This window comes from Mchenga conophoros, linkage group LG18, assembly GCF_057382185.1.
Source record: "Mchenga conophoros isolate Kocher_MC1m ecotype Shallow Benthic linkage group LG18, M_conophoros_male_GT1.1, whole genome shotgun sequence".
In the NCBI taxonomy this organism is placed as follows: Eukaryota; Metazoa; Chordata; class Actinopteri; order Cichliformes; family Cichlidae; genus Mchenga; species Mchenga conophoros.
In genome coordinates, this window is record NC_140543.1 from 25,526,606 (window position 1) to 25,547,304 (window position 20,699).

At 43.8% G+C, this 20,699-nt stretch overlaps 1 protein-coding gene across 1 annotated transcript in view; it reads left to right on the top strand.

The window, feature by feature from the left end:
• The window catches only part of apoltp (apolipoprotein lipid transfer particle homolog), a 42,621-nt gene that overhangs the window by 7,898 nt on the left and 14,024 nt on the right, over positions 1 to 20,699 (top strand). The window contains exons 15-58 of the mRNA XM_085253944.1: positions 13 to 131; positions 219 to 416; positions 2,795 to 2,953; positions 3,050 to 3,234; positions 3,344 to 3,526; positions 3,840 to 3,931; positions 4,180 to 4,349; positions 4,455 to 4,608; positions 4,702 to 4,778; positions 4,873 to 5,053; positions 5,135 to 5,290; positions 5,881 to 6,014; positions 6,138 to 6,296; positions 6,444 to 6,627; positions 6,786 to 6,997; positions 7,221 to 7,409; positions 7,654 to 7,796; positions 7,883 to 8,042; positions 8,141 to 8,224; positions 9,343 to 9,480; positions 9,672 to 9,788; positions 9,888 to 9,980; positions 10,122 to 10,336; positions 10,473 to 10,666; positions 10,755 to 11,009; positions 11,105 to 11,334; positions 11,485 to 11,649; positions 12,630 to 13,739; positions 14,726 to 15,094; positions 15,443 to 15,796; positions 15,948 to 16,283; positions 16,358 to 16,489; positions 16,576 to 16,728; positions 17,025 to 17,141; positions 17,236 to 17,409; positions 17,530 to 17,734; positions 18,056 to 18,210; positions 18,302 to 18,414; positions 18,521 to 18,602; positions 18,782 to 18,919; positions 19,284 to 19,446; positions 19,588 to 19,703; positions 19,919 to 20,065; positions 20,568 to 20,681. Of these exons, the coding sequence (XP_085110070.1) occupies positions 13 to 131; positions 219 to 416; positions 2,795 to 2,953; positions 3,050 to 3,234; positions 3,344 to 3,526; positions 3,840 to 3,931; positions 4,180 to 4,349; positions 4,455 to 4,608; positions 4,702 to 4,778; positions 4,873 to 5,053; positions 5,135 to 5,290; positions 5,881 to 6,014; positions 6,138 to 6,296; positions 6,444 to 6,627; positions 6,786 to 6,997; positions 7,221 to 7,409; positions 7,654 to 7,796; positions 7,883 to 8,042; positions 8,141 to 8,224; positions 9,343 to 9,480; positions 9,672 to 9,788; positions 9,888 to 9,980; positions 10,122 to 10,336; positions 10,473 to 10,666; positions 10,755 to 11,009; positions 11,105 to 11,334; positions 11,485 to 11,649; positions 12,630 to 13,739; positions 14,726 to 15,094; positions 15,443 to 15,796; positions 15,948 to 16,283; positions 16,358 to 16,489; positions 16,576 to 16,728; positions 17,025 to 17,141; positions 17,236 to 17,409; positions 17,530 to 17,734; positions 18,056 to 18,210; positions 18,302 to 18,414; positions 18,521 to 18,602; positions 18,782 to 18,919; positions 19,284 to 19,446; positions 19,588 to 19,703; positions 19,919 to 20,065; positions 20,568 to 20,681 (8,324 nt within the window). The remainder of the gene's footprint in view (positions 1 to 12; positions 132 to 218; positions 417 to 2,794; positions 2,954 to 3,049; positions 3,235 to 3,343; positions 3,527 to 3,839; positions 3,932 to 4,179; positions 4,350 to 4,454; positions 4,609 to 4,701; positions 4,779 to 4,872; positions 5,054 to 5,134; positions 5,291 to 5,880; positions 6,015 to 6,137; positions 6,297 to 6,443; positions 6,628 to 6,785; positions 6,998 to 7,220; positions 7,410 to 7,653; positions 7,797 to 7,882; positions 8,043 to 8,140; positions 8,225 to 9,342; positions 9,481 to 9,671; positions 9,789 to 9,887; positions 9,981 to 10,121; positions 10,337 to 10,472; positions 10,667 to 10,754; positions 11,010 to 11,104; positions 11,335 to 11,484; positions 11,650 to 12,629; positions 13,740 to 14,725; positions 15,095 to 15,442; positions 15,797 to 15,947; positions 16,284 to 16,357; positions 16,490 to 16,575; positions 16,729 to 17,024; positions 17,142 to 17,235; positions 17,410 to 17,529; positions 17,735 to 18,055; positions 18,211 to 18,301; positions 18,415 to 18,520; positions 18,603 to 18,781; positions 18,920 to 19,283; positions 19,447 to 19,587; positions 19,704 to 19,918; positions 20,066 to 20,567; positions 20,682 to 20,699) is intronic.

The following is a 20,699-nucleotide window of genomic DNA, read 5'->3' on the forward strand; positions in this document are numbered from 1 at the left end:
TATTTGTTTTAGCCGTCGGAATCAAGAATGTGGAAACATCTTTAATTTTCTCCCCAAAATCATTTCTACCAAGATCTGCTTCTGCCAACTTGACCGTGTATTTTCATGGCAGAGCCCACAACCTTCTAGAGGTGAGTTTAATGCACATCTTATCTTTTACACTTTACGATCTTGAAAAGTGATATTTCGAACGACTATATTTTGTTCCCTGACTTTAGGTGGATCTTCATGTTGAAAATGCTGAACCATTTTTAAAGAGCATCTTTGGGCAGCAGCAGACAGAGAGAGAAAACACAGCTCAAAGTGGAAAGCACGAGGCCAGGAGCACAGGGAGAAAGACGGATGATGGGCGTAGAGGAGAAAAAGAGACGTGTTTATCGAGCACGGACAGCTACCTGAACCAGGCCCGAGAAATGGTGAGGTCAAACTGTTAGTTTAGAGGTGTAAGTCATAACGTATGATCTGAGCTTGCTCAGGAAGATTTTTGTCTGAAATCCAAAGATACTCTGTTTATAAAAGCAGACCAATCAACTGTCAAACTCATCCCCTGACCCTTAATCAGTGGCAGGTCTACAGGACACTCTTCATACTCCCCGTACCTCTTTCCAGCTTTCAGTCTGTGTGTTTGCACTTGAAACGTTGTTGGTTGGTCCAACTAAAACATAAAACTTAGCACTAAAAACAAGGAAATTTGTGTTTGGTCGATTATTTCTTTGTTGTACTGATGCTTCTTAGCAATAAATCTTATATCATTGGAAAGCCTGTTTATCTGGCCTTAAATGGCGCCACATTCATAGGAAAACTTACAATTATGGGTTGAGCAACAGAGTCGAGTATGTAAACAGCTTATTCTGCTACTGGCTCTTGTTTATAGTGTTGGATGATTGAAGTATGAAGAAACAAGATATACTAGCAATTTAACAATTTATTCATTTAACAAACACGGGCCTCAGCAGCGTGTGGCCACACACTGCTGTGGTATGGCATCCATCAGCATTTGTCACAGGGCAGCCAGTACATGTCACAGATACAGATACACCACATCCAAGTGCTGTATCCCATAAGTGTTGATGTTGAGCTCAGGACTGCAGACAGGCCATTCCATCCTCTCCACTCCAAAATTCTGCAGGTAGTCTCTGATAAACCAGCTCTGTGATGGGAAGCTTTGTCATCTTGCAGGATAAAGTTCAGTCCCAAACGCTGCACTTACTGGATTGAAAGAGAGCTGTCTGTCTCTAAACCCAGACAGCTTGAGGTTGCCCTATGGCACGGAGCTCTTTGTTCCAAATGTGGCACTAGTTAAGGGGAAATAAACAGGCTCTCCAACAGTATGAGATTTAGCATTAGTACAACAAAGAAATAATCAGCCAAACGCAGATGTCCGTAGTTTTTGTGCTAAACTTAAATATAGAGTCCAATGTAAAAGCTATCAATCATTCTGTAGTCTCCAGAAAAAGTGGAAATAATGAAGTGGTAATTTTAAATGAAATAAGGTGTATTCAGTAAATAAAAAAACAAAACAAAATGCTGGATGGATGGATGGATGGATGGATGGATGGATGGATGGATGGATGGATTGATGATGGATGATGGATGGATGGATGATGGATGGATGGATGGATTGATGATGGATGGATGGATGGATGAATGGATGGATGGATGGATGGATGGATGGATGGATGGATGGATGGATGGATGGATGGATTGATGATGGATGGATGGATGGATGAATGGATGGATGGATGGATTGATGATGGATGGATGGATTGATGATGGATGATGGATGGATGGATGGATGATGGATGGATGGATGGATGGATGGATGGATGGATGGATGGATTGATGATGGATGATGGATGGATGGATGGATGGATGGATGGATGGATGGATGGATGGATTGATGATGGATGATGGATGGATGGATGATGGATGGATTGATGATGGATGAATGGATGGATGGATGGATGGATGGATGGATGGATGGATGGATTGATGATGGATGATGGATGAATGGATGGATGGATGGATGGATGGATGGATGGATGATGGATGGATGGATGGATGGATGGATGGATTGATGATGGATGATGGATGGATGGATTGATGATGGATGGATTGATGATGGATGGATGGATGAATGGATGGATGAATGGATGGATGGATGGATGGATGGATGGATGGATGGATGGATGGATGGATGGATTGATGATGGATGGATTGATGATGGATGGATGGATGATGGATGGATTGATGATGGATGAATGGATGGATGGATGGATGGATGGATGGATGGATGGATGGATGGATTGATGATGGATGATGGATGGATGGATTGATGATGGATGGATTGATGATGGATGGATGGATGAATGGATGGATGGATGAATGGATGGATGGATGGATGGATGGATGGATGGATGATGGATGGATGGATGGATGGATGGATGGATGGATGGATGGATTGATGACGGATGGATGGATGGATGGATGGATGGATGGATGGATGGATGGATGGATGGATTGATGACGGATGGATGGATGGATGGATGGATGGATGGATTGATGATGGATGGATGGATGGATGGATTGATGACGGATGGATGGATGGATGGATGGATGGATGGATTGATGACGGATGGATGGATGGATGGATGGATGGATTGATGATGGATGGATGGATGAATACAAAATATGAATATAAAAATTGTAGTATGAGAAAGTAATCACATTCACTGCCGGTGAGTCAGTAGCTCATATCTTTGTTACTTTATGGAGTTTTGGGGTGTTTTTGCAGTTGTCTGGAAGAAAGAAAATGGATGCGAACATGCCCAACTGCTGGGTCGGTGTGAAGGTGTTTGGGAATGAGCTCAGCATGTTCACATGTGAAGATCTCTACAATCAAATCAACCAGGTGTCGCTGAGCATGGCTGGACTGGCTGTCAGACTGCTCAAGGTGGGACCCCTGTTGTCATGTGTTATTACAGTCTGTTATCGCCGACTCTTTACCTCCCGTTATCGCCCTGATTGTCTCTTCCACTCTAACCTTCAGGGTCACGAGGTGCAGCTGAACCACAGATCCATGTTGATGACAGAGGAGCTGGCTTTGCCATCTCTGTCTGGTTTACCCATCAAACTGGGCGTCAACATGACCTCTCTTCTTTCACTGCATCTGAAAGGCAGAGTCAATTACAGGGATTATTCCCATTTCTCCCTGAATGGATACATCAAACCCAAGTACTTAAACGTTACCAAATGTCACATGGGCTCATCTTTCTTCACGGTCTGTTTTTTTTGGTTGTTTGTTTTTTAGTGTGTCAGGTGAAACTTGTCTGTTTGTTCTCAGTGCCTATGTGAGTCTCGCGGCCAGGATGGGGGTTGACGGAGCTCTGGGTCAGGCTGCGGTGGAGTGGGTGGCTGAGCTGAGGAGCTCCACGAATCTGGACGGCAGCATCCAGCTGCAGGAGGGGCAAGATTTCAGGGTCACGCTTAATACACCCGAGGACTTAATGGACATCTTCTCTCTCAGGTACACATTAAAAAATTTCCCCTAATAAATCCCCTGTTTTAATGAACGTGTGTGTTTTTGTGTGTATTTACTTAATCAAAATCCTTGTTAAGCATTAGGAGACAGTTTAGAGAGGGTTGAAGTGTATCGTGTGTATGATGCACTGTAAAATCTGTCAGAATTACAGGATGGACTCAGGATTCCAGCTGATTAATGGCATTACCGTAAAAATTATTTAAAAAACATGAAATACAACTAAAAATTTGTTATAGTTGCTTTGTTAAAATTTAAAGACGGGATTGAGAATGAGTGATATTCTTTTTTTTGTTCTTAGCTCGAGAGTGTTTCAGCTCAGCGGAGACCACAGAGAGGAGATAAAGGGGCCAAAGAGTCGAGTACAGAAGACCACCTGCACACCGAAAACCTGTGAGTTCTACAAAAGCGGTGCACTTTTATACGTGTGTGTGTGTTTGTGCGTGTGTGTGTAGTTTAATTAAGGAAGTGCACTTCACTCTCCTTTGTTCACAAAATCACAATCATATATTATATGTTTATAAAATTAATCTAAAGTTGTCTGATTCAGTTCATTAACTGCCTTTCTCTGATTATTGTACGTTATAATATTTAGTAAGTAATAGTTATAGTATTATAAGTACATGTCTGGTTCCCTGCAGGGTCCAAGATGGTGGGTTGGCAGCTGTGCTCCAACACCTCTTACCCATCCCTTGCCACAGGTGTTGCTTTCCTCCCCTCTGGACCAGTGCACCTCTCCTTCAGACTGCTGAAGCTGGACAGAGGCCTCCATTACTATCTGCTTGAGGCTGCTTATTCAGTACATCATCAGGTGCCAGACAGCATTAAGATATGCATGTGAAGCCCTTCCACTGAGTTTATTTTATCTGAATAAAGCTGATTTTGTTATTTAGTCTCACAGTGGTTTGTGTTTCAGAGAGGGACCTGGCTTCCCAGGGAGGCCTCCATCCACCTCCTGCTAGCCACTCCTCAGTCCTCCATCCCAAGAGACATGTCTCTGGATCTGGCCTTCAGCCCTCGCAGACTGCTGCTGAAGATCATTCATCCTCTGAAAAGCATCCATATACATGGTCGGCCAGACGAACAAGCTAAGACCACACCCGGTGTTTGGATACATTTATGAAAATGTGTTTTGTCCTGTTTTTTTTGTGTTTTTGTTGCAGGTCAACTTGAGCAAGAGAGGAACACTAAGTCAGCAAAGCTGGAGCTCATGATTGATGGTGTTCATCATTACATCATGGTAAATATTGTTCTCAAGTTTTCAAAAATACATTCGATCAGTTTTATCTTAAATAATTTCCCAGTTCTAAAAACATGTATATCATCCACTGCAGGGTTTGATGGACACCCAGACCTTCCTGTCGGAGCAGAGGACTCGCTACCACCTTGAAGCCAAGATGGCCCCCGATCGACATCCCATGATCCTCTCTGCTAATATAACTCGTGGGCTGGGGGGCAAAACAAGCTTTTCTGCCACTGTGAAAAATGTCTTCAGAGAGCCTGCATCACTGTTGGGTACTTTTATAGTTGTCTCTAAAATCTCTGCTACAATAGACAGTAGACAGCAGAAAACATGCAAGTGATATGTGCTTTTAGTGGCCCTGGAACGCAGGCGGGATGGCAGCAGCAAGCAGTACTCTGTGGAGGCGGAGCTCCTCCTACCTGGTGTAGTCGGCAGCAAGACGCTCGGGGTGATGGAGCAGAGGGGCTCACTGTGGAGCTCTGTGCTCAGGCTCAAGTATGGTTTGGGAGGTGAGGTTTCATTTGCAGATGGTACAGGACACTTCAAACTGTTTATACCCCAAAACACACAGTCTTTTAAAAACAGGAATATCTACTTTCATCAAAACTTAACAAATATCGCAGATACGCCGCTTTTTAAAGCTTTGTTTTTATACTGTTTAGATTGATTTGTAATGTGTTTGGTAGCGTTCATGTGCCTGACGTTTTTTCTGCAAACACAATAGCCCAAACAGTTTTGAATGAATTGTGATCAAACTTTGTAGGTGTGCAGAGTGGAGTCATATTAACAATCCATTCAAATTTGGCTAACATCCACCCAAGCCTTCGACGTCAACTCAATGACTTATTGGTCAAAAATTGACAAAAAGCTTCTAACTTACAAACTATGATTCTTACAAGAGTAAGAAAATACCATATAAAGATTTAAAACGTCATGTCACATTTGACCTTTGACCTCTCCATCAAGCTCAATAGATTGATCTCAAGGTCAAAATGATAATAATGCTATATAGAGCTATTTAAAAGCAGGAAGTAGTTCTTATCAATACAATATGTCTGACAGGTCATCACTTTCCTATTTTATTTGGGCTTCCCTGCAGTTGATGCTCGCCACCTCCATCAGGAGTGCTACACATCTCAGAGAGTGAGGAGCGAGAGGGATGCAAACCTCACATACATCATGAGAGCCGATCATGAATTCTACTGCACCAGCACCGCTCCTATTAACCATAAGGTACCCGCAGACACATTTAATTTGAAGCCGCTCTGCTTCATGTATTACAAACAGCATAAGCTGGCGGCGCAAGTTATCTCCGGGTGATTGAAAGCATTCCGGTTGTTTGTGCGTCCTTCTCAGATCCACCTCAGGCATGAGGAAAGCTTGAGCCATGTTAAATCATCTTTGGATATTAGCTACGGCAAACACTGGGATGAGATAAACAACAAACACACGCTTCTCCTGAGCCAGTCTTTCAAAAACCAGTCCACAGAGAATCACACCCACTACACTCTGGAGGTAACCCGACCTGAATTCAGAGCTTCCCGTTCTCTCTGTTAGCCCGGGGGAGGCTTTTTATCCCAGATGACTTCCAAAGCAGCAGATTAATATTTTCTGTGGTCAGAATTAATACGGCTACCTTCCCTTTCCTTAATCTTATTCCAGTTCAATCTCCAGGCACCGGAGAAAAACATGAACTACAGGACTCAGCTGCTACACTCTCACCTGACACAGCAAGGCTCTGAGAGAAGCACTCATTTAAAAATCAATTACAACAATCTGATGCCGCTGGTGGCTGGATTACACTGGAAAAACCCTCCTAAAGATGCCCTGCACAAGATATGGGAGGGTAAAAACAACTCACAGCCATCTTACATTACAGCATGCTTAAGGTCCACTTTCTCTTTTCATATTCCTACGTTATATTTCTTTGATATACTAAATTATTTTTTAAAGTTTGCAGGAAGTTGACTATCAGGATTACTTATTTTTCTTATTATCGTTTAGGATCGTTTAATATGGACACACCATGGCTGTACATTTACACTGCACATAAGTTAAACCAGCTGCAGAGCCAAACGCTGCAGCTGACCTCTGAGCTGACAGCCAGCAAGTGGCTGACCATCCGTAACCTGGTCCTGGAGGGTTTTTACAAGGACAGGGGGAGAGAGAAGGAGGCCCGATTGGAGCTCTACACGTCAGCAATCACCTACATCCAAGTAAGGAGAGACTAAAGTGCTCTGCCTGAATATCACCATTTAGTTATTAATCAAATAAAAATAGATTTTTGAATTTGTGGGTTAAAAAAAGTGTTCAAGGCGACGCTTAAATAAAATCACTTCCACACTGGAGTGAAGTAATTATAAAGATAAAAAAAAATATTGTGTGTTTATGAAAACTCCACCTTTAAAAACACACGCCTCTTCCTCTGCCCTGCCTCAGGCGTGGGGCTGGGGTTTGCTGGGGAAGCGGAGTGTGAAGGCCTCGTGCTCCTTGAGCTCGCTGTGGACTCCTCCCCTCCAAGGAGACATTTCTCTGGAGGCCTCTAAATTCAGCCACACCCTGCAAATGGCCTCCACCTATGGCAAGCAAAATGTAACCCTCGCTGCTGCCCTGACCGCTGCTGATAAGGTGGGTGGAGACGCTGGGCTGCTTTTGTGGTTTGGGCGTGTTAAATGTGTGTTTAATTATAGAATGAAGCCATCATATTGTGTTGATTGTAAAAGTCTGAGATCACAACAAGCATGAGAGATAACCCGTAACCACCAACTGTATTTAAAAGGCCAAAATCGCACATTTTGATAGCGTAGGGCCTGAAAAGGTTAAAGGTTGTGCTGTAGTAACAAATCTGCCCTTTCATTTGGATGTGATGAAGAATTTGAAAAAGAGGCAAGGGATTCTGAAGATGACCTACACAAATCCAAAGAGTCTACCCACTGAAGTGGAGCTCGAGGGAGTAGTAGAGGAGCTGAAGAACGACAAAAGGATGTATAAGAAAACTGCCATGCTCCAGCTCAGGTCTGTGCCGTAACTTACAGATTACAGATATTTTGAGAAATGACCGCAAGAACATTGCTGACTTTAATAGTCTCCTTCTTGCACAGACAGCCCTTCCAGACCTTTCCTCCAACTCTCCTCCTCCGGGAGACTTTCACCGTCGACCTCCTCAATGGCCTCTACGTCCTAGAGTCCAAAGCTGGTTTCAGTGACAACAGAGAGGTCGTCCACACCCTGACCCTGGGCTACCGACCACCGAGCCCTTTTGTAAGTGCTGTGTAAGCTAATAATTCACCTGGGCATTTGAAAGAGTGAAGTGGGCTGTAAACAGTGATCCTCATCTTTAAATGTGATCTCATATGTAGGTTTGTTCTGCACTCATCCACCCTTTCAGCGCCGACGCTATTCCATCAGACTCGGAAATCTGTGTGACCGTAACCAGCAACCAGGTAACCTGCCAACCTTTAAAGGAAAAAAACAAGATCTAACATAGAGGGTAATCAGCTGAACCCCAAGAGAAGGCCCATTGTCTGTGACTCCAATGGGCCCATCACTGCAAGCGCTCCACACTTTAGCATAATTGGTAAATCAAGATCTGAAATGATGAGTGAAAGATTATGTGACATTTTAATTTTTCTGTCATGTGACTGTAACTGGCAATGTGAAATTTTTGCAAACACTTGATTAAGATAACTTTAGAAAGAGAACAAGAGAGCATATTACTCCCATAGTAGCCTCTCTTCATTGGCTCCCTCTTAAATCCAGAAATTGGCTTAAAATCCTCTCCTCACATAAAAGGTCTCAAATAATCAGGCCCATCTTAAAGACCTCATAGTACCACGTAACCTCAACAGAGCACTTTGTTCTCAGACTGTTGGCTGACTTGTTGTTCATAGGATATTTTAAAAGTATCCTAGCCCCTTTAGGCGCCTCTTCTATAGAGCCAGCTCTCAGTTTGGATTCGTGACACAGACGCTGTCTCTGCTTTTAAGATTAGGCTTAAAAGGTTCCTTTTTGATCTGCCTCTGAATCCTTGATTTGTTGTGCTGCAGTCTGAGACTATTGAGCATTTCTTTTTTCACTCACTATGTTTTTAAATCCCTCTTTACGTTTAATTATTAGTTACTATTAATCTCTGGGTCTCTTCAATGATGTATGTGTTGTTCTCGCTCTCTCAGCACTCTTTTTCCCCCCTCACCCTCAGCTGCCCCTCCCTGAGGTTTCTTACTGTTAAAAGGGAGTTTTTCCTTCCCACTCTCTCCCCATATGCTTGGTCATAAGGAGTCATCTTATTGTTGGGGTTTTCTTTCTAATACTGTAGTGTTTACCTCACAATATAAAACACCTTGAGGTAACTGTTATTGTGATTTGGCGCTGTATGAATAAACTGAACTGAACTGATTGTATTTGGTATTTTTTAACTTTATCCAGTATCTTTTGAAACACAAGTGCCTGAAATATATAAGTTTGGCAATTGTGCCAAGAATAGTGTAGATGGATAATAGTGGAACATACTGGCAACATTGACGTATTAGATGTTGTTTCGGTTTTGTGCACTCTTCTTCAGAACCAGAGAAATATACAAGGGAGGTTACGAGTTGGAAGCAAGGAGAGACTGACTTTCTCAGGGCAGCTTCAGCTGAACCCTACGCATTCAACTCACCAAGCAATAAAAGTTAAAGGCAACTTTTTCCATCAGCTCCAGGTAAGCGGGCTTCGCTCTATCCTCAGAAAAGTGTTTAGGTTAAAGAGCCGCGTTTATGTGCATGATGCACTGGATGGTGACCGCAGTCAGCAGTGCAGTAAATGATGTACGTCTGCTGCTGACAGTGAACGGTGTGGTTTACAGTAACGAGGCCAAAGTTATGACCGGTTAATCTGTTATTGCTTTTACAGCTGCAGCTCCCCTCCTCTGCTTTAATAGAGGGAGATGTACTTTGGACCCCAAAAAGCAACAATGACTTTGATTACCAGGCCAAAGGGAAACTAAGAATAGAGCGGCAAGAGTGCCAGGTGAGTAAAGCAAACACCTTGTGCATTTGATGAGCCGACATTTTTTAATTAATTTCTGGTTTCTAAGGCTTTCGTGTTTGTTTTTGAAATTCCTGTCAGCTTTCTGTGCAGCTGAATGGAACATCAGGCAGAGTTGGTCTGTATTCATCTCTTCGTCATCCCTTCAAATCAAAGATTCCCAAAACATTGGAGGTGGGCTGATTTGCATTATTTTTCCTTTAGCGTTCTAAAAATACACATGTTAAGATCTTGCAAAAAATTCAGGTTATGTGAAACATTTTCATTTTGGGGTATTAGTTCAGTCGATGTACTGTTTGACCTGTCAATATGAAGGCGTCTGCAGACATGTCCATGGTGACTGGCAAAGGGAGCAGCTCGGTGCATGTGAGGGCTGACGGGAAGGACAAGCTGAAGCTGAATGCGGACATGTCCCACTACATGCAGACGGGAGACAGAGCTGTAGGGCTGAGGCTGAACTTATCCCAGAGCCTGCTACCTACAGCCACGGATCTACATGTAAACATAGCAGGGAACGTGTCCTCAGACAGGTTTGTCTGTTATGTTATTTTAAAAAAGCCTTTAGTCTAGTCCTCAGTCACACAGTAACTAACTCTAAAAAAACCTGCTTTCTCTTATGGACCTTTGACCTCTTTTCCATGATCATCTTCCTCCTGTCTCCTCCAGTGTCTTTCTACGTGGCTCCTTCACACAGGGAATGCAGGCTCTGCTGGCCCAGCTCAAGGGGTCTTTAAAACACTCACAGGGGATCCAGATGGCTGTGACAGGGGACTTGAGGCACACGGTGACCAGCCTAGATTTCTTGCCTCCAGTCCTCGGGTTGGATGGAGCATTGGGGCAGTCTGACAGTTTAATCGAAGGTAGACCATAACTTGTGTCCTTTACTTTAAACTTGCCTTTGCCTGTAAAGCGTCACAAATGACGTGTAATGCATGCGTGTTGTTGCAGGACAGCTGAGAGTTAGATTGATGGAGACAGTGTACAGCGTGGAGCTGCGACACCAGCGAGATCCCGGAGCAGCTTTGGAAGGAGACGATGAAGAAGGGATGATGGAAAAGAGGTCCCACAGGACCCACGACTGGCTGTGTGTTTGGTCCGGGGAGGAGCATTTGTGTGTGAATGCAAGCCATCAGCAGGGGAATCAAGGCACAGGAGAGGTCTACACACGACTTTCTCACTCTTTCCATGTGCTGAGAGCCACAGGTGATCATTGCAATAGCCAAAGAATACATACGCAGCACTTTCTACACATGTATATATGTCCCTGTCTGTGAGTTTCCCTTGTCTTCTGAGTACAGGTGTACCTCCTAACAGTAGTCTTGAGGCTAAATGGGCCCAGGAAGGTGATGGATTATCAGTCCTGGGAGAGCTGCAGGTTGGACTTGAACGTCTTAGAGCGGAGTTTCATGGAGGCAGGACAGACCACACCAACCCCCAGTGGGTATTCTCCTCTAGGCTGCAGCACCAAGTCGAAGCCCTGCTTAAAAGAGGCCTGACACCCTCCTTTGAGGCTAAAGCGCATTACCAGGTGCAGGACTGTCCTTTATTTTTTAATTCTTGCCAAGAGCATAAAGTAGTCGGGAAGCAATTGCATTAATAAGTTCTCTTTCTCAGGATATACGGTGTATAGCTGTAGGCTGCTTTCCTTTATTCTTATATTTATTTTTCTCTCTCTTAGTCAGAAACAGAAGGACTGGACACAGGCTTGGTCCTTTACATGGAAGATGTGAGAGTTGCTGACATCCTTTTAAAAGTTGGATCAATAAATACAACACCTATTTTGGTAGTGTCTCTATGGCAACAGATGATGCTGCTCCAAGGACTCGTACCCACTTCCTTACAGGTATATTTATTTAACACCGTTTACACATGTACACTCACAGAATCGGGCTATCACTGTAAAAGGAAAACTGTGATTACTTCTTTGTACCTACCCATGATCTTTAAATATGTGAGCATCCAAAAGGTCGATGATCTATGAATCTATATTCAGAGAAAGATTACAGATACAATCATTTAAATTAATCTCAAAATGGATAAATGCAAAAAGGACACAGATATGGATCTGTGATCTTCACTTACATTGTTAGTTCCCTAAGATAAACAGGACCAGCTATCTGTCCATTTTCTTAACAGCTTGTCCGTGTTAGAGTAATGAAGGTGTTGGGGTGGAGCACATGCCTGATGGGTCACCGGGCCATTACAGGTTACTATAATGAGAGAGACAGTCACAGCTAAGCCAAGTTTAGACTCACCGATTAACCCGACATGCAAATCTCCCGCTAAACGCTGCACCTCCGCTCGCTGTGTGACAACAGCACTTCTCCAGAAGCTTTTGAACCCATTAGTTCTTATTTGTTCCATGAATGAAAAAAGGTACAGTAAAACAAATCTTTGACGTGCCAGCAGACAGTTTTTGTTTCCACAGGAAAGAGCCAGACTGGCTGTCTGTAGCCCTTGTGCTGAGCTGCGCAGATGCTAGATGTATCTTTATGTGTGGAAGGATGAAAGATTGAAGGATTTTCTAGCCTCACTCTCAAAAACAAAGAGTGATTTTTTTTTTAATCAAATGGCAAATATTGTTGTATACAAGGCAAAAGTTTATTCTGTTACAACTAAGAGCACTCAGTGATCATTAGTGTCTTAAAAAACACAGAAATGCTGTTCAACACTAAACATATGTGTTCCATAACAAGGGCTCAGATTATTATGTTATGGCACTGCAATATTTTTATGTGGCTGGTCTAAAGTTCAGTGATTCCTCTTCCATCTCCTCCTTGAAACAAAAAACAAACTTTGCCAACGGGGGTTTTGTTTTCACAGATGAACTGCACAGGGGACGTCACCACAGACAGGCTCTCCGCTCACTGCTATGGAAATGTGGCAGACAGCCCGGTGGAGGTACGAGCCTTTCGCTCCTATAGACCACACAACAGGCTCTGCTATGGCCTCTCGCTTGCTCACTTAAGGCTTAGTGCTCATGCTAAAGCCTGTTACAGTTCCAGTGGCCGAAAGGAGCTCAGAGCTAACCTCACTCATTCTTCTGTGCTCTTACTTACATATTTGGGGGTTCCCACCACATCTGGTGTTAGGTTCCTCCTCCGGCCTGGCCCTGAGAGGTGGGTCCTGGGGATGGGGATAGTGGTCAGTCTGTGGAGAGCAGATTTGAATGTGGGACTGAGGTTGGAGAGACCTGGGCAGTATTGCTGGCACGGGCTTCTTGAGTATGGAACCCACAGTGCTACTCAAAAGGCTAGAGTGACAGGACGGATGAGCCTAGAAAGGTGGTGCCACATCTTGGGAGATGTTCGTGTAGTATGGGACTCTCTGAGATCCAGTCTAGTCGTGTCCCTTCGATGCACGGGGGTGGGGCGGCTGGTCTGGAGGCAGGTTAAAAGCATAGAGGGGGGTAGATCGCATAAAGCCTCTTTAACTGTGCATGCACAGGGAGGAAAAGATGGACTCAGAGGATCTCTGAGCCTTCAAAACCAGCATGACTTCCTCCAAGGCCTCTTGTCTGTATCCCTAAAGAACCATAAAGCTGAGCTGGGTTGGAGACTCCAGCACCAATGGGCCTACCTTGGAACAATCATCCCAAACAGATTGGACTGTCATGGCTCAGGTGAGCTTCTTGATACCTCCCTTGCTGGAAGCGCTCGAATCTCTGTCAACACCCGCTCTGCACAGATGAGGATCACTGCTGCCTGGGAGCCCTTCACCTCTTTCAGAGCTGTACTTCAGCAAAACCTGCTAGCTACTGCTCGTGTACCACAGGAGCTCACTGTTAGCATGGCGACCTCAGCAAGGCAAGCCCAGTTTGAGGTGGAAAGTGACGTGTGCTCCATGCTTCTCCTGACCAGTCAACACAGAGGGGGAACGAGCAGGAGGAGAGGGTGGATGCTTTTTGCCCGAGAGCGATGTGTCTTACTAAAGGTTAGAGAGGAAACAAGGAGCAGTTGAAGGAAACTTGTTTCCCACCTGAAGGAAAGCAAAAGAAACATCTTCACTTTGGAGATGACTCTTTGTTTTCCACTGCAGTGTGAGCTGCATTGAAAACACCAACAATGAATAAAAAAGCTCAGTGGCTTCAATGAATGGTAACTTTCTAAGGACTGGTCACTCACAGGGCAACATAAAGCTTTAGCTGTGAAAGTTAAATCTACCCCCATAAAATATGTTGCAGATATTTATAGTCCTCTTGGGATCTATTTTTGATTTGATCAATTTAACCTTTCCTCTAATGCTACCATCAACTGAAAAATAAAATGTAAAATTAGAGAAAAGGTGTATCCATGGGTACAATCATAGAGCAGTATATCCTGTGTATCCATTTAAAAAAACTGAAATTCCTATAGAATATAGTAAATTAAAAAAAAGACTTTTCTGTCATTTAATTTTGTAATCATTACTTAATTACATTTGGTGTGTCATGAATAGCCACTGGGAAGGCCTTATCAGCAATGATACGGATGTAAAACTTATAAAAACACAGTTAAAAGTCTGAATATCTGCCTTCCTTCACATTTTCCAAAGCTGTCCAGTGTGGCGGGATTGGAGTATTTGCCAGGCCGATTCTGGCCCCTCCGTCTTATGTTTGACACCCGTGGTCTAATCCTCTAGATATGACGTCCACCCTTCAATTAAACTCTGAGAGGCTTGCTGTACTTACACTGGGCTAATGAAATCCAGCAGATATCTGCCTTTTAGCTGAAATATTAAACCACCTAATCAAAACTTTGATGCAGCAAAGTATTTGCTCTTCTCAGTTCTGTGTCCATTTGAATATATTTAGGCTACATTGTTGGACTGAGATTTTAGGACTTTGCATACACCTCCTTGTATAATTCACATTTTTTTGTTATTAAATATTTGAACTGAAGGATTTCTATAAATGTAATCTTTTATTCCCTCCTCTGTAGGCTCTCCTGCCTCCACAGACCTCATTCAACGTCTCCATCACTCAGTCTGGCTGTTCCACAGATCTCAGCACTGTCCTGCAGGCTGAAGGAGCACAGAAAGGCAGTCTAAAGCTGTCTCTAACTTGTGATCCTCAGCTTAGTCTCCGGGCATCTGTACAGCACTCAATTGAGCCAATAAAGAAGCTGCAATTTCCTACCCACGGAGAGCTATACCTAAACGTCTCAACTGCCCTTCTGCCTGGTGTGGAGGTCGGCCTGGAGGTCGGACGTTGTTTCTTTAGGGGTAACGTAGGGAAAGTCAAGGCTTCACAGACAGAGACTGAGCAGACTTCTTACATTGTTAATGTGAGCAGCTTCTGTCCTCTGCAGGTGAGTAAATCTGTCAGTTGTGTTTAATACAGCTCGTGGAAACCTAAACCAATATGTTGAAGTTGTTGAATCTCGCTGTCACCTTGTGGTGATACATACATACATGTTTCTTTCATCACAGTTAGAAGAACTGGAATTTCCTCTGTAACTCACTCATGTTTATGTTAATGTAGTCTCCATTGAAATACAGTTTCCAGCCCATTAGAAGATCAAACGCGAGCTTGTCATAGCAGCAGAGCAGAACAACTCCACTGATACAGCTACAAGCTTGTAAAGCTATAAAAACATTTTGAAGGGTATTCGTCTCTCAGAAGTAATGATTATGCTCCACCTGTGTTTGTGCCTTAGGGAATGAAACTCCCTGTGTCCCTGGCTCTGCGGGGCTTCCTCAAGGTTATTCCTTGCCAGCTGACTCTGTCCGCCTCTGTGAAGGCGGATAATCAGAACCTCTCTCTAGACATGAGCCAGTCCTGCAGGAGTCCAAACCTCTCTGGGGCCCTTACTCACTCCTTTCTCTGGCTGAGTGGTCAGGGTCTACCACAGATCATTTCTATGGATGCTAGTGCTCCTGAAGGCCCTGAACAGCCTGGAAGTCTCTTCATCAAAGTTGGGACGTGTCACATTAGAGCCACTCAAGTTGTGGAAACCAGAGGACGAACAGAGTGGCTACTGGCTCTGGAGTCTATGTGCCCTCTGTTACAGGTTGGATCTTTTGAATGATTAATAAATCATTTTTGGATTTTGAAAGCTGCATGAATTGCTTGTTTTTGATTTTTCTATCAATACAGTCAAAGACATATTAGAGAAAAAAGGAGTTTGACTGTTGCTCACAATGATTTTTTATTCATTAAAGGCTAATATAAATGGGTCAGTACAGCAGGATCCTCGGGGTATCTGGACACTCATGCTGGGCACTGATATGGAGGGCAGAAGGGGTTTTCTGAGGCTTAATGCAAGGGCCTGGCCAGAGCTCAGTGTGGATGGTGAACTCAGCCATGACCTTCCTGCTCTCAGAGATGTGCCTAGAAACAGCAGACTGAGACTAAGCACCAGGTCAGGAAAACTACGATTTGACGCCGAAGCCCTCGTTCAGATGGAGGAGTGTGCCGTCACAGCCAGTGGAGCTGTGATGTCCCAGCTGGGCCTGCAGGGGTCGCTGATGTATCACAACAACTGTACAATGATTCAGGTACATACTTAATGATGCACATAGAAAAGTATTACTCATCAGATCTTTAATTACTTCCTGTTTGTTTTTTATAGGAGTTAGGCAGTCCAGACAGGATGCAGGCCTCTGGGTCCCTGGTTGTGTCCTCAACATCTGCTGAATCCCAGCTCTCAATGGCGATCGACAACGCCAGGTTGCAAACTTTAGTGTTGATCAATAAAACCAAGGTGTGGGAATATGTCATAGAAATTCAGGAAGTCTCAGAAAGTTCATGGGACATAAAGATGTCTAATTACTTTTTCTTATGTTGAAGGACGAAAATGAAGCGACTCTTAATCTAAACCACTCTGTGCCCCTGTTGAAGAAGCTGGGTCTCCCGCTAAACGCTGCAGTGACAATGAATTCTGGGAGTCACAGGAATGGTTCACACTTTTACACATTCAACAGCAGTGCAGGAAATCAAATGGTGAGTCCAGAATGAACGCACAAAAACTGTTATTCAGGTGAAATCAAGGACAGCCATTGTGGCTCAAAGCTGCCAAAGACCCAACATATAGATTAATATACCTTTACTCGAAACATAAATAATATAAAACATATATATGGAGACAAAAACAACAGATTAAAGAAAATCAGAGAGCTCAGATGTTTATCTGTGTGTGGTGCTCAGGTGTTAGTGGAAGACAAATGATGAATTAAAATGTGGTATTTCTTTGAATTTTTATAAAAAGTGTTGCTGTTCACATTCTGAATTCTCTGCAGGTAAGTCATGCTGTGTCTGTGGCAAAGACGTCTGACACAGTAAGAGTAAACAGTCATTTTAGACACACAGTGAATTGTCTGAAGAAGCTGGGAGTCTCCGTCAACAACAGCATCCAGGTAGGAGACTAAAAAGGATACATGACCGTATATCACGGCACCTGATTTAACCGAGATGAGCGTGCACTAAACCCTGGATGGTGACTGTGTCCAGGTGGAGTTTGGTTCTGCTGAGGGGAAAGGCATGAGCTTACAGTCCCAGTTTGGTGGTCAGCTGGCAGGACTGAGGCTTAAGATGAAAAATGTTCCCATGACCAAAGAAATAAGAGGAACCATGTGGCACAGCTGGTCATGGCTACACGACAGAGGCCTGCCATCTAATATAGAGGTACCTACCTAATGGTTCTACATACAGACACAATGTTAACCAGAATCAGAACATCCTATTAATTCATGAGATGAATGACAAAAACAAGTTGCTTTCTTCTTTTACTTTCTTCTCTGCTAGGGTCTTTGCTCCATCCAAGGAACCTTCTCTCAGCATCGGTCCAGGGCTCAGCTCACTGTGGAGGGACACAAGCTGCTCACATCTGGCTTGAATTTCAGTGGCACCAATGGACATTTGTCTGTTCTCCTCTCCTACTCTCCTCCAGCTTTCAATCAAACAAGAACTCAATGCCATCTGGACGCCGTCCTCACTGCTCAGTTCAAAGGTCAGACAAAAAGTCGGGTTTAACGTTGTTCTTTTACTTTAGTCATCTATTTTATTTTAATCTTCATCCCAGTTTCATAATTTCATGCACTTCTTGCTTCGTATTTTCCCCGTTTGGCTGCTGACCGCTTTTGTCTTAAATCCTATCCATGAAGTGCAATACTGCACAGTGACCAGCAGATGTCAATCTTTTACTTCATAAATTGTTTTATGGCCGTACCTCCTCTCCTGCAGGAGCAAAAAGATGCTTTGGCTAAATGTTATTCTCATGAAGGTGTGAGGACTCAACCCTGAGGCAGTGATGCTCTGATATCCTCCGCAGGTCCTCTGAGGAGCGCCTTATTAGACATTCGAAGCCAGGATTGGAGGGTCAGAGCGGTGGGGGATGTTGGTGGTTGGGGCGCACATGGAGGAACTAAGGAGGCCAGAATCACACTGAAACAGACAGTACAGGGACAAGCCACTCCTGCTTTTCAGGTAAGGTCAGCACGCACCTTTAATCCCAACATCTTCGTTCTTCTGTGCTCGCAGTCTACTCTCATATTGTTATCGCTGAATGTTGTTGCAGGTGGAGGCCTGGGGAAGACTTACTGAGTCACAGCTGAGGTGCTCCATGGCTGTAAACCCTGAACTCAGCACCTCACTTGCACTCATTGTCCAGGGACACCATGTCCCTCATAGGTACTGTTAATACACATCAGTCACTCACTAATTAAAAAAAATTATTGTAAGTTGTCTTTGTGCACATTGTGCACACACTGAAAGTGATAGATGTCCTTTTGTTTAGCAAGGACCTGATGGTGAAGGTGGTCCAGAATATCCCCACAATGCTGGTCTACCTGCCTTCTCAGATCAATGTCCGAACGCAGGCGAGTTTTTCAGTTCTCAGAGGAGCTCCTTTTGCATTTAACTGGAGCTCAAATAGACACACACTCTGCAAAACACAATCTGTGCATCACTGTCCAAATCCTCTGTCAAATTACAAATGCACTGCTTTTGTTTGGCTATCCTTTTGATGCAGCACCTTCTTCTCTCTTTCCGCCTCCAGTTGAACCACTCTCAGTCCACTGTGGTGGGATTGGTGGAGGTGATGTCAGGCAGGAGGAAGCTGTGGGCTGTTGGAGAGCTGGCAGCGATAGAGAGCGGATACAGGCAACTTCTAGAGGTCAAAAACTCGTACCCACAGGTATTTCTGAGCTTAAATGCCTCTTCACTAGGAATACAGTGTGTGCACAAGTTTACTTAAGAGTTTTATCAAGTCACTGGTTACAGACACTTTTCACTGGCAGTGATGGATGGTTGTGCTAGAGGGTTATCATATATTTGCGTCCTATTGTTTATAGACAATAATAATAAAAATAATAATGCAATGGCCTCTACGTTATCAGTGGATGCATTTCGCCTGATTTTGGGAACCATTAAAAAATAAAACTAATGAAAAAATTGACTTTCTGGGTCAAAATCTGAATGTTGTTTCAGTCCACACCCTCAACATGAACCCTCATGTGGAACATGAATGTTCCACATCCTAAATATGATTTGTTGTGTAGTTGAAGCCACTCCCCAGGACTGCTGCAGTGAGGACAGTGTACGAGGCTCGGAAATGGAGCTACCAAGTTCAGCAAGCTGCTGTGTGGGGAAGCCAGGAGTTCAGCTTGTCTGGTCTGTACTCTGCTCCACCAGCACTGGAGATGGGAAACCAGACAATCAGGGGTAACATTTAGTTTTTCAGCAATGCTTGATCTTCGTTGTTTTATCTGCAAAGGCCACGTTAGAACTTAAAGGGGAAAAAGTAAAAGATAAATCATGAAGCTAACTTAAGATGCTGAGTCTTTCTCTCGTCCCTGATGTTAGTTCAGATCACCTGCATCCCCCGTTTGACTAATTTGGATGTGAAGCTGGAGCGTTCGCTAAATGCAGGACTGGATAGTGTTTTGCTGGACTGGATGAGGCATGGACAACTGGAGCAGGTCAGACTGTACAAGCTGTGTCATTACGCGAAAAACGAAATTAAAACAACGTTGATTTCTCTCTGCTATTAGCTTTCCTTCCTCTTTAAACTCTAAAATTGTAACATAACCAAATGGAAATGTGTATGAAATGTATATGGTTATGACAGTAAAACACAGATCATTCAGGCATTAATAAACTGGATTTCTTTTCTGCATTATGGGGTCGTCTAAAGGTCAGAGTTCTGAGCTCGTGGAGTCGCTCGGAGGACATAAATACAACCAAACTGGAGCTGAAACATCCATTCACCTCTGCGCTCAGACACCTGTCGCTGCACACACTGACGCAAAGCTCACGCAGAGACCGACGCAGCAGCCACCAGGTACAACCGGAGCTTCACACAGTTGTCTTATATTTCGTCTGCGATATTGATTTCAATTCAATTTATTTTTATTTAGATAGCGCTGAATAACATAAACAGTCACCTCAAGGTGCTTTATAGTTTAAGGTAAAGACCCCACAATAATAGAGCGAAACCCCCATCATACAACCCCCTATGAGCAAATAATTGGCAACAGTGGGAAGAAAAAACTCCTTTTTAACAAAAACCTCCAGTAGAACCAGGGTGAAGGAGGGGCAGCAAACTGCTGCGACCAGTTAGGAGTGAGGGGAGAAAGACGGGACAGAAAACAAACTGTGGAAGAGAATCAGAGGTCAATAAAATGACGGATAAACACATAGACAGAATTGCAGTTACCCCTTCAGACTACAGATAAAAGATTTTTACCTAAAGTACTAATAAATGCCAATAAATGTATAAAAACTAACAATGATAGGGGTATAATGTTTGTGTGTGTGTGTGGGGGGGGGTTATCTGTATACAGGCCCATTTGTCATGGGACGGTGTGGTCCCTGTCAACGTTTCTCTCAGCCTGAACAAACAGTGGCAAACCAACTCCAGCAGGGGGCAGGCATGCGCTCTGTTTACAGCCCAACAGGTTGGTAAATACTCCGCA